Genomic DNA, 13,588 nt, shown 5'->3' with positions numbered 1-13,588 from the left:
CAACAAGACTCAATGAACTCACTAGCCAGTGTGGTGACAGCCCTCGATCATCTGGTGTAGAAAAGTGTGGCATGTGTGTACATACGTCAATAATTCAAGTTAAAAACTGAGCTGGTGAATATCCACATTCAGATGGGATGGTTATTAGCTGTATATTCACAGGCCCTCAGACTTAGTTTTTAACCTCTTTAGTTGGCTTAATCTAGGCACTTGGGGTTTCTAGTTGAGCACCATCCTCCAGGGAAGCCTGATCATTCTCCTGGGTCTGGCCCTCTTAAGCACGCTGGTAAGTGCCATCTCCAAATGACAGGGAAGCTGTATGAGCAATCCACATCCATATAGGTTGTTCAAGGACCCTATCGGACCTAATTCTGTCTTCGGGTTTGGAGCGGGCAATGGTCCTACAGGATATGATTTGCTTTATCTGCCACTTTGATGACCAAGCAGGGGTGAGGTGTGGACTTCTGGGAAAGGTAGTCTTCTGCATGCATTCTTATGACCCCTACTTGGCTGCACAAGAATGGGCCGTGGGCCTGGAACATTTCCTTATCAAGAGATGAGTCTTTGCAACCTGTGCTGGGATAACTGCCTTTTGTGGAAATATCATTCCTATTTCAGACTCACTGTAGGTCCCCATGGTCTTCTTAACCATGTGAGTCACAAGGCACCTGGACAAACTCACTACTAAAACTCTCTCTTCAGGGGAGAGGACAGGGTCCTTAGTTTTGTGGCATAAGAGAGGTACATGCAGGGCAACTGCCCCATGCTGATTGCTGGTTGGAACCTGCTGGCCATGGAGGACCAAGGCCCACTAGTGACGTCAATATTGTTCTGTCCCCTCTTACGTGAGTAAAACATTGCTCCATCCAGTGCTTGACTGTTGTCTTTTCCTTGGCAAACCTGGTTTCAAGATGCAGTGGGCATGAATTTCTACCCTGGTGATAGGCGTCAAGTATCATTTTGCTTGACATATAAAGAGCTAAAAAGGCTTTAGATGAACTTAAAGAGGCTATGGGATGAGTCAACACAGAGAAGAAGAAATGGGGTGGAACAACAGAAAATAGGTTCCACCCAGGCACTACAGAGATTCTGATATGAGGTATCAAGCATAGGCAAGAAAGAAGAATTTTACAGAGAGCTAAAAGCAAAAACAATAAAGAGCAATACTGACAAACCGTAAAGGAAAGAGAAAGGTAATCTAGTGTCATGAGCATAAATGTAAAGAGACTAGGATATTTAGTCTAGAACACAGAGATTACCACAGCTGAATTTAAATTAGACCTATTTTGTGTCACCATCAATGAAAGAACTAAAAAAACCGAGTAGAGAAATTAGAAGTATTGGTCAATAGAAAGACGACTGAATCTCTAATAAATAACTCCTTTAGTTAGAGACTGCTTGTCTTTCTATTGACCAAAACTTATACAACAAAATTTAAATGAACTTGCAGTATTAAGAAAAAAGTTTGTCTTATTGAGGAATGTGGACTGATATTCTGAAATCAAGACATAGGAATATCAAATCTTTATGTTGTACACCTTAAACTAATACAATGTTATGTCAATTATATCTCAATAAAACAAAAAATGCAATTTATAATTAAAATGTAATCTTAAAAAAAGACAGGAATTTTATCAGCTCATTTGAAAAGGCACAGAACAGGTTGGAAGGCAGAGGCCACAGCCTATAGAATAAGCACTTTCAAACAGATGATTAAAAGGAGATAAAGAAGGGCGCATGGGTGACTCAGTTGGCTAAGTGTTGGACTCTTGATTTCGGTTCAGGTCATGATCTCACAGTTCGTGAGTGACAGCCCTGTGTCAGACTCTGTGCTGACAGTGTGAAGCCTACTTGGGGTTTTCGCTCTCTTCCTCTCTCTCTGCCCCTCCCCTGCTTGTGCACACGAGCTCTCTCAAAACAAATAAACACATTAAAACAAATTTTTTTAAAAAGGAGAGAAAGCAAATGACTACAGTCCTCATATGGAAAAAAGTGCAAGATTTCAGTGACATTAGAGTGAAAAAAGGAAAGCTTAGAAGGGATTACTTACTACTGACACTCTTTTCTAAATAAAGTAATTGTAAAAGAGGTTTATAAAAATGTTCTACTGAAAATAGTATTCTCATATCCTTTTATCAACAATGTACAAAACCTCCCTCCCTCTTCCTTTATCTGGACAGAAAACTCCTATAAACATGGTTTTGGGATTTATTTTAAAGTGTATTTTGGTAAGTCCCAACAAATATGTCTTCCCCAGAATTTGCAGCCCTACATAAATTCTGTTAAAACTGGCAATTTTACTGTTACTTAAATTTAGTAGGATACTCTATTAGGGAGATAGGAGGAGGGAGGAGAAGAAGGAAAACTGGTATGGTAGTGGTGAGGAATAAAAATACAAGACTTTAAATTTATTCCTACTAAAAAGTTTGTCTTGTTGGATTTAGCCATGCGTGTATGCTTGTGAGGACACACTGTATAATTCTTTCTCTCAAAATGCATAAAATTTAATTGGATAAACCTGAGATGAGGCTTAGCTGTGAAAGTCCTGAATTCCACACAAGGATTAGAAGAAAGAAAACATAGGATCAAGCTTGGGATTTATTAGTGTAGAGAAAAGGATTCTGAATTGCAGCAAAGATAAATATTCAGGAAAAAATTCACTGTGTACTAACTGGATATTCCTTCAAATAAGGTAGGGGATAAGAACCCCTTATAATCATCAATTAAAAATTAGTAATTGTGGGGTTGAACAACCAACGGGTGATGATCTCCCTATACTCTGAACTATTTCTTATAGCAAAAGTGGTCTGTAAAATCCCCTGGGCTGTTTTATTATAATATATGAAATTTTGTGGTTTTCAAATTATCTTTGGTAATATTTAGCATGCTTTTATTTAAAAAGTAAATGCCCTACAGGCTGATAATGGTAATACATAAAAAATAAGTCTTAGAGTATTACCAAAATTGTCTTAAAAGTCTAATAATATAATTGCATTTAAAAATTTAAGATAAATTGTAAGGTTTCTCTATTCGTGAATATCTGGCAATTTAAGTTATAGAATATCAGGTCATTCAATATAAAAATTCCAATAATTTGTCACTCCTCCCCTTGGTTATTTTGAGGATTACTTATTCAGCATTTGATAATGTGGGATTCCTTTCAAAATGAGCGCCTTTTCTAGGGGCACAGAAATAAAAATGGATTTTTAGATCAAATATTCTAAAATCCAACAAATCTACTCAACTCTTATAAAATACTCTACTGTCATATGGCTTTAACAGATTCAAAACAAGAAGGTTTTGTTGTTGTTGTTGTATATTAAGAGAAACAAGGAATCTCTTTTGATTCCAAGCTAGAAAAAGATAATTAGCTTCTTGGGATGGTATATTTTCTTAAAACTTTAGATGTACTAGGTTGTCAACTTGGTTTAAGATGGTATTATAGTAAGTTAAGACAGAATTTCCACACAGGCCAATGTCTCAAGTTTTGTCATGGCCATCAAATGAACAATTTATTTAGGTGTATCATCTTAAATTTTCATATTATTACAACTCTTAAAAACAAAAACTCAACTAATGCCATCATAATTCCTAGCATTCTAGTATTGAGACAAGCATATCTCCTATCAAAGTCTGAAACAGTAACTTACCCTATCATGAAGAGTCCAGCCAACATATTTTAGGTAACTGTCATTTAGGAAGGCATCACTATACATTTTCATCCATACTCCAATTTCTTCAATACAAATGGCTCTAATCTCAGCAATAGCATCACTAGAGAAGAAAACCAGACAAACCTCAGATTAACATCCAAAGCTAGAATGTACTTCATACTCATTTACAGCAAGTAAATATTAACATTTTTCCTAATACTGTATTTATATCTGCACTCTAAAAAATCCTCCAGTTTTAGTATATTCTGTTTTTTAGATGTCTTCTATAAAATAAAAATTACCAGTACCAAACTGAAAAAAAAATATGCTTCTGGAAATCATCCAATTTTGATTTTACTTTCATTGGACTAGGAAACCTGGGAGCTTTCTGAAAGCCTTACAACTATTATGGAGTCAAGAAACATGTTAAGTCTGAGGAAACCAGCATACCATCATCTAAACACAGAATAATATGGAACTCAAAAATTGTTTCTCTAAATAATTATGAATCTTTTAAGCTAGCACACATCTACTGAATTAAGAGAAAATAAACATGACCAAAACACAAATTAGTATCTATAAGGGAAAATGATGGAAGCATATATTATTTGAAAATGTACAGTAGTTTAAAAACCAAAACCTTGAAGTAACTGCCCTAATAATTCACAGTCAAAATGGGAACAATCCTGGTGACTACACTGTGAAGTGTACCTTTAAAAGTCAGGTTTCTGGCACCGTGCCCAGATGGCTTTTCATCTCACTTTAAGCATCTAATATAACACTCCTGGGATGATTTTCCTACTGTAAAATTTGTGAACCACGAACAAATACAATTTTAATATTTTTACTTTATCTTTTAACAGGTTATTAGTTATAGCTTTAAAAAATCATATTAAAGATCATAAGATAAATCTTAACTTTCTTTTGTAGCTCAATCTTCGAGGTTTCTGATTTACGATATATAGGTAAGTTAAAATTTTAGGTAATTTTAATTCTCCAATTTAAAAAAGACAATCAATCATCTGTTAATTAATTGCTAATCTGGCAATAATTCAGCTAGAATTTTACTGTTAATTCGGGAGCTTTTCTTAGTTTCTCTTTTATGACAAAAGAGAATTCAGAATACAGAATTCTGGTATTTGATTCTGTTTTAATAAATCTCAATTCCTTCTAAGTCCCCTTGTTCAAGAATAAAAATGTGAGAAATTTTCTTTCTTTTTAAAAATGTTTTAACGTTTATTTATTATTGAGAGACAGAGCATGAGCACGTGAGGGACAGAGAGAGGAGGAGACGCAGAATCTGAAGCAGGCTCCAGGCTCTGAGCTGTTAGCACAGAGCCTGATGCAGGGCTCGAATTCCCAAACTGCAAGATCATGACCTCAGCCAAAGTCGGACACTCAACCGACTAAGCCACCCAGGGGCCCTGAAATTTTCTCTTTCAAAGCCATTCTACTAAATTACAATCTTTAGTTTTCCTACATATTTTTAATGCCTTTTTCTTATGGAAAGATCCTATTGCATAGGCTAATGGTACAGACTCTGGAGCATGACATACTAAGTTCAAATCCTAACTCCACTATTTACTAGCTATGTAGCTTTAGGCAAGTTACTTCCCTCTTAGATTTTCTCAATTGTAAAATAGTTATAATAACTGTACCTAGCTTAGAGCTCAGAGTTACTGTGAGAATGAACACACCTGGCACGTACTAAACCTTCCATAAACGCTCCCTTCTGTATCTTTATGCTTTAAGTTCATATATATAGCTTTACAGATTTTAAAGCTTTACATAAATAGTATCTTGTAGGTATCCTCTCCAAAAATGATGTTCAGTTCTCCTTTCTGCATATACAGAAATTATTATAAATTATTTATACATTTTCTCATTGGCAGACATTTAGGCTGTTTCCAAGTTTTTGCTTTTATTAACAATGAATGCCATAAACATTCTTGTATATGCCTTCTTGTGCACACGTATGAAAGTTTACGTAGGGTAGTGTTTTCAAACAGTATATGACTACCTATCAGCACATTATGAAATACATTTATTTAGTGAAAAACAAAGGATTTAGGATAGAAAATATGAAAAAAGTGTCACATGAGGTAAGCCAAGTGAATATTTTTTTTGAACTATTGTGTATCTGATGTTAGGATATGGTCAACTAAGTCTGTAACACACTTTTTATACCTAGAAGTGAAATTTCTGGAAAAGGAGTGATATACATCTTCTGCATTATTAGATATTAACAATCTTTTCCACAAATTAGCGTTTCATATCCTTACCCAACTTGGTATTATTCTACTATTTAATATATATTTCCATCTCTGTGAACTACAATTTCATGTATTTTGTCTTCCACTGGGTTGACCATATGAAAACAGTAACAGCATAAATAAAACAATCACAAAACACCCAAATCTTATCACTTTACTCTCCCAAAGGTATGTTACACTTATTCTCTACTGTATTACCCTTGTAAAAATCAATCCTAAAAAACAAACAAAAAAAACCAAAACCAAAACAAAACAAAAAACCACCCAAAATCCAGAAAGTTAAAAAACAGGCTAAGTTTTTGTTTGTTTGTTTGTTTATTACACAATACTACGAAAGCAGCCTGAAGACAAAATAATGGGTATAGTATGTTGATGAAAAATTACAAAGACTGTGGGCTCCTGGGTAGCTCAGTTGGTTGAGCATCAGACTTTTGATAGTCCAACTCTTCTTTTCTTCTTAAAAATTTTTTTAACATTTATTCATTTTTGAGAGACAGCGAGTGAGCAAGCAGGCAGAGAGGGAAACAGAATCTGAAGCAGGCTCCAGGCTCTGAGCTGTCATCACAGAGCACAATGAAGGGCCCAAACTCGTGAACTGGGAGATCATGACCTGAGCCGAAGTCTAATGTTCAACTGACCGAGCCACCCAGGCGCCCCTTAATAGTTCAACTCTAGATATCAGTCCAGGTCGTGGTCTCATTGTCAGTGCTTCACACTCCCTTAGTATGGCTCTGCACAGAGCTACGTGGAGCCTGCCTGGTATTCTCTCTCTCTGGCTCTATGCCCCTCCCTCTCCTTCTCAAAACAAATAAACTAAAAAGAAAAAAACAAAACCTACAAAGACTACTAAGTATGGTAACTGCACATATACACAGTTCAAACATTCTTCCATTCATTGCCACTGGTATTACCAATACGAATACCATTACTATTGGTATTAACATCATGAGTGTATTGGTATTAAGATCTAGAAATGACAAAGGCTTATAGCTTTCAGGAGAGAAATCTTGTTCAAAATCTTTTTATAACCATCTTTATGTCTAAGTCTAATTTCTAATGATTATTAGTCTTACCATTCTCCTAAAAGCTTATGTTCTTGGAAATAGATCCTCTCTGCATGCACTGCCAACATTTTGATACAACTTGTCTTCTTGGAATCCCAATCCTTGTCTATTTCAGATACCAGTCTGACCCCTCCCCCCCTTAACTAAAGAATTTTTAATATCCAGTGCTCCTGGGTGGCTCAGTTGGTTGAGCATCTGACTTCGGCTCAGGTCATGATCTCATGGTTTACGAGTCTGAGCGCGTGTCGGGCTCTGCGCTGATAGCTCAGAGCCAGGAGCCTGCTTCAGATTCCATGTGCTCTCTCTCTCTGCTCCTCCCCTGCTCGTGCGCTGTCTCTGTCTCTCAAAAATGAATAAACATTAAAAAAATTTTTCTTAATATCCTTTCTAGACTTACAATTTGACTATGTGTGGTCAGACAGCACATTCTGCTACTATTAAAAGTCCCGAGGCAATTTGTTTCCTGTTCAGGTTTTGAAATTCCAATCCACTATGCCTGCTGATACCATCCTGTTAGACTAATCATTCTCTATAGGTAATTATATTATGTAATCACAGATTATACATAAAATTAGAACTCCTTTGTGGTAGTTTTAAAATATGTCCACAAATTCCTTGTTAATTGTTTTTTGTAGAGATACATTCTTATTTTTTTTAATGTGGGTATACTTAGTAATTTGTTTCTAACAAATATAGTGTGGTAGAAATGATGGATTTTGACTCGAGGTTAGGTCATAAAAGAGATCGTGACTTCTGCTTTGTGACTTCACTTTCTTGGATCACTCTCTCTGAGCCATGTCCTGAGGACATTCTAGCTGCCCAAAAGAGAACTCCACATGGTGAGTCTTTCTCAACTGGGGTCTTTCTGCCACCAGCCACCTAAGTAAGCCATATTAGAATCAACCACATGGAGTGGTTTGTTACATGACAAAACATATCATTACTTTCTACTATTATCGAAGACCCATACCAATAACCAATCTTCTAGTCTGGTCCATGAGTGAGTTCTTCCTTAGTCCAAATAGCTTAAGTGCATCAGTATCTACATGTCTGTGGTCATCTCTATGCTTACAATGCCTTCATTTTACTCTAAATAACAACACTGATTGTTCTATCAAGCTCCTGTGATGTTAGTTCTGTCATATCCTCTTATTACCAGATATAGCTTTCTTGCCCTCTATGAACATTTTATTTGAGCAAAGTGTACAATAAAAATGCAGTATGTTTTTGAAATATTCCACTAACCCTTGATTTTCATATTAAAGTTCTTTTTAACACCTTAATATCTATTTCCAACACCCTCAGTCCATTTGGAAAAGTAATGTTTAGGGGTGCCCAGCTGGCTTAGTTGGTCAGGCATCTGACTTCAGCTCAGGTCCTGATCTCATGGCTCATGAGCTCCGGGCCCACACTGGGCTTTGTGCTGACAACTCAGAGCCTGGAGCCTGCTTCAGATTCTGTGTCTCCCTTTCCCCATTTGTGCTCTGTCTCCCTCTCAAAAATAAACATTAAAAAAATTAAAAAAAAAAATAGTAATGTTTACGTGATATTTGGGAATTTCCAAAGCAAAGATTAAAGGGGGTAAAAAAGTTAGTACAACAGGGGAAGGTGTAAAAGGCAATCATAAGATTAACTAATTTTCATAATTGTGGTATTGCAGCCTTGAAATGAAAACTAAAATTGAAGTCAGGTTCACTTTACTTTTGAACTCAAAAAGAAAAAAAAACCTAGAAAATAATAATTCTGTGGTGATTAATCCTTTGTTGTAACTCTATGTCACAGCACAAAAAAATTATGTTCATTTCTATGAAAAACTTATCTAATTTACTGACCTTCACAGTTAGTGTGCCTTTATGGGAGATGTGGCTCTTTAATATATAGACTTTAAAGTTTTCATTTTGAATTGCTTTCTTGGCAGATGGAATTCAAATTATTTTCTGCTTACAACAAAATGAAATTTAACTCCAGTGTATTTTAATGAAATGTTTCTTGTACTACTCTTACAGATGCTTTCCCAGTAAGGAAGTAGACTAAATTAAAATGACTGCAATACAAATTTTGGAGAATAACTCTTGGCTAATAGGGGCATTGTGACACTTACAATTATCTCTCATGTACAAGGAATCTCATGAGAGCTCTAGAGTGAGAAATAATTACAAGTGCCAAGAAGGCTGCTATCTAAATTGTAGCACAAAATGAATTCATGTCTCAACCAATTTTGTCACTAATATTTGGCTAAAAAAATTATATTTTCTAAACTAGAACTTGAAGAATTAAAAAAAAAAAAATAGCCCAAAAGCGAAAGGAACAGCTAAAGAATTACTGAAAAGTCATATTGTATCCTTTATTAGACTGAGAACAAGAACTTAATAAAGACCTTAACTTAAAATAAATTATCTAAGCAAATGATAAATTTTAGTAAAGGGCAGTACAGGGAACACAGAGGCATAGAAAAATGTTAGAAGGGTGAAGATGGGGTCAAGGAAGGATTCTGTGAAGCAGTAATGTTTAAAAGCAGACCTGAAGAGCTGCAACTCTCCTTTCTGTTAGTTAAATCCAGATTTTTCATTTAATTATTTCAGGAAAATCAAATAACGATCAACCTGGATTATCCAGGATGATTAAAATGCATTAGAAATACAATAGTTTTAGAAATTGCAAATATTTTTCACCTCATTTTTATTCCATTATCCTTTAGTGAAAATAGTGACAAAATGAAAGGCACTACATCACTGAGAGTTTCATACAGAACAGGTGACATGGCTATCTGCTATCCTGCATTACTCACTATTTTACTATTAACAAAAGTTTAAGGCATAAGATTAAAAGTTGAATGTGAAGAATACATTAACTTTTAAAGAACAGTATCTTTAATTTATATTCACATTTGAACTATCAACCTGACACACAGGTTAAGTAAAAAATGAAAAATATTAGGGGTCATGGGTGGCTCAGTTGGTTAAGCATCCGACTTCAGCTCAGGTCATGATCTTGCGGTTCATGGGTCTGAGTCCTGCATGGGGCCCTGTGCTGACAGCTTATAGCCTGGAGCCAGCTTCCAATTGTGCATCTCCCCTCTCTCTGCCTCTCCCCCACTCGTGCTCTGTCTCTCTCCCTCTCAAAAATGTTAGAAAGAAATTTAAAAAAATATTAGGAAGATGACTAAAATTTTAAAAAGATGGCAATTTGCTCAGAATAAATCATAACACAGTATTGTATAATAACTCTGAAAACATTATTACAAAATGTTTCACTATAGTATAAAAAAGTAAAAGAGAACAAAAGACATCCATTTTTTGTCCTCTCAAATTATTGCAATCTTTGCTCTGTTACCTCCTCTTCCATTGTTTGTTCTTATGGTGTGTTCCACCACTGAAATAATAGTCTTTTTTTTGGTTGCTTTTAAGATTTTCTCATAATGTTTCATGTTATGCACTTTGACTATGGCACGATTAAAAGTGAAATATTTTCTTAACCTACTCAATACTCATTAAGTCTTTCCAATCTGACAATTCTATTTTAACCGATTTTATAAAATTTCAGCTTTCTCATTAATACCACTTCTTTCCAATACCTTTCTCTTCTTTTGGAATCCTATGTAAAGGACTTATGAAGCCTCTCAAACAATCCCGCATGTATTAGAAATGTTATTCCATATCTTCTTTGCTGGGGTTAAATCCTCAGTATTATATTCTAATTCACTAATTGTGCCTTCAACAGTCTAGAGTGTATCTTGTTCACTAAATATCTATCTATATCATAAATATATTTTTCATATCCAATATTTTATATTGTGTTTTTATACCTACTTGTTCTTATTATATGCCATTTATTTGTTGAAGGAAATGGGTCATTTTGGTCTGTATAATTCATTACATTCTGGGCTAAAATGATACCATGAAGATGGAGTCATACAAAAAGCTCTTCTATTTTCCATTATCTCCTATAAATTAGTAGTTAGATCTACCAGCATATAGATTAATATTCAATATTTTTATTTTATAATTTTTTTAACATTTATTTATTTTTGAGAGACAGAGACAGAGCGTGTGAGCAGGGGAGGGGCAGAGAGAGAGAGGGAGACACAGATCTGAAGCAGGCCCCAGGCTCTGAGCTGTCAGCACAGAGCCTGATGCAAGACTCAAACTCACGGACCGCGAGATCATGACCTGAGCCAAAGTCAGACATTTAACCGACTGAGCCACTCCAATATTCAATATTTGTCTGACATTAAAGTAGCATGTGAGACTCAAGGCATTAAAGTGCCATCACTGCACAGCACCTTCTATTTCTAGTACGTACATGCAGTAACATCACCCCTTTACAGAGTAAGTAATACTTCTGGAAAAATCAATGATTGGTACCTCTAACTGATAACTTTGGAAGGCAGGTCACATTCTCAACTGTTTGTAATTCTGGTTCGCACAGCTAAAATTTTAATGTATCAAAAGTAAGCTGTGACAGATGAATACTAGTTTATTTAAGGCCTCATTAAATAAAAATCAATAGGGTAACAAAATTAAAGAATTTTTTTTATGAGAATGATTAGTTGAAGCTTTGGCAAGATTCAATAAGGGTGAAACTCTAAAATAAAAATTACGTAATGTTAGCATTGAAGACTAAGGTAAAATAATAAAAAAATAATATGGATTCCGTACTAAGATTGCATGGCTGAGTCACGATGGACAGGATTTATATACCCACTTGAAAAAACTAAAAACCTGAGTAAGATATATAAAATAATGACTTTTAGATGTTGGCTATTAGGCAGAGCAGGACAGTAATCTTTGAGAGAGAGTAACAAATAAGGTAATTCAGAATGCACCAGATTGGTGCCTGCCAGGTAGCAGTATTGGCAGAGGAACCAAGACAGAGGCTGGGTATATCCCTGAGTTGAGGAGAAAGAGTTGGGACTCTAGAGTACAAAGTGGCTAGATTTTTACAAGGCATAGTATCAGAGGGGAGAGATGTACATAGACAGTAACCTCTGAAGATCTGCACAAAGACTGTATCCTCATCAGCTGAATATTAAAAAGCACACACACACACACAAACAAACCACCTAAAGCTGGGGAAAGAATGGGGAGAGGAGATAGCACATGCAGAGCTGGGAGTATTTTGTGTCCCAATGAGCCAGAGCAGAAAAACCTTGCAATTCACAGGGCTAGAGTTCAGAGTAGAGTTCAGTTCAGAAAATGCTATTATCTTAGTATTGGGAGGAAATTAGTCTTAGACAAAATACTGCTCTGGTCCATATAACAAACCTTAAAAATAAGGATTACACATAATCATGTCTAAGAAAAAAGTAGATGAATATTTATAAAAACATTCAAACAGTTGTTATAACAAGTATGTATGTTTGAGGAGAGCATGGAAGAGATGAAACAAACATTAAGAAAATGGCGGCAAAAAACATTGTAACAGAATAGGTTAACAGCATTGGTTATCTCTACTAGTTGTAGCGATAAAACTTTTAAACGCAATCACAGCAAAAAAATAAACTATAAAATATGTAAGAAAAGAATGACAGATTTCTTTCTAGTTGGAAACAAGGGAAACCAAAGAGAGTGGATCAATTCTTTCAAGTGCTAAAAAAAATCCCAAAATGTCAACCTAGAATTCCATTAACAAGAGAGAATATCTTTTAAAAATGAATGTGAGGCAATAGGAGAGTGAAGTGGTTGGGAAATGTTTTCTCCCAAAAAAGAACTATGAAGACAAAAACAATCATTTCAGCTTCCTGGAAATCAACCAAAAGAACTGAGAAGCATTTATTCAAAAATGTTGTCAACCTTTGGGTTAAAACAGTAGAAACCTATGGCATTTTGGCATGGAACTATTTTTTTTTTTTCAATAATTCAAAAGGATAGGGAAAAAACAAGTCCCATTAAATGTAAAATGATTGAAATCCCTTAAAGTATGTTTAATAACCACAACAAAGTTAAATTAGAAATTAATAGTAGAAATTAATGGAAGATCTCCAAATATTTAAAAATTAAACAAAAGACTTAATAACCCATGAGTCAAAGAAGAAATCTCAATACAGAAATAAGGAAATGATTTGTATAGAATAAATATTAAAATATATCATTATCAAAAATCCTGCTATGTCACTAAAGCAGTGCTTTGTGGGAAATTTATGCCTTAAAAGGCTAGATAAGAAAGGAAGAGGGATATAAGATCAGTAACCTCAGTTTCTACCTTAAGAAACTAGAAAGAGATGAATAAATTAAAACGAAAGCAATCAGACAGAAAAGAAATAAGGAATAAAGCAAAAATCAGTGAAATAAAAAATACATAAATAATGTCAATGAAACCAAAAGTTCAATCTTTGAAAAGATCAGTAAAATGGATAAACCTTTAGCTAGACTAAGACAAAAAGGAAAGAAGATACAAAAACAAACAAAAATCAAATAGGCATCACTGCCAATCCTACAGAAATAAAAAGGATTCCAAGGAAATATCTATCAGAAGCCACACTATGCCATCAAATCTGCAATATACATGAAATGGACATATTGTTTGAAAGACAAAAATTACTATAATGAATCAATAAACAGAAAAACCAGAGGCACCTGGGTGGCTCAGTCGGCTGAGC

The 13,588-nt window shown here is 35.0% G+C and overlaps 1 protein-coding gene across 2 annotated transcripts in view; it reads right to left on the bottom strand.

Moving 5' to 3' along the window:
- Positions 1-13,588, bottom strand: part of STAG1 (stromal antigen 1) — a 402,070-nt gene that overhangs the window by 120,251 nt on the left and 268,231 nt on the right. For both annotated transcript variants that reach the window (XM_049628788.1, XM_049628789.1), the window contains one exon: positions 3,651-3,774. In XM_049628788.1, the coding sequence (XP_049484745.1) occupies positions 3,651-3,774 (124 nt within the window). The remainder of the gene's footprint in view (positions 1-3,650; positions 3,775-13,588) is intronic.

This window comes from Panthera uncia, chromosome C2 (assembly GCF_023721935.1).
Source record: "Panthera uncia isolate 11264 chromosome C2, Puncia_PCG_1.0, whole genome shotgun sequence".
Classification (NCBI taxonomy): domain Eukaryota; kingdom Metazoa; phylum Chordata; class Mammalia; order Carnivora; family Felidae; genus Panthera; species Panthera uncia.
The sequence above is the reverse complement of the archived record's forward strand: the minus strand, read 5'-3'. Positions and strand labels throughout refer to the sequence as shown.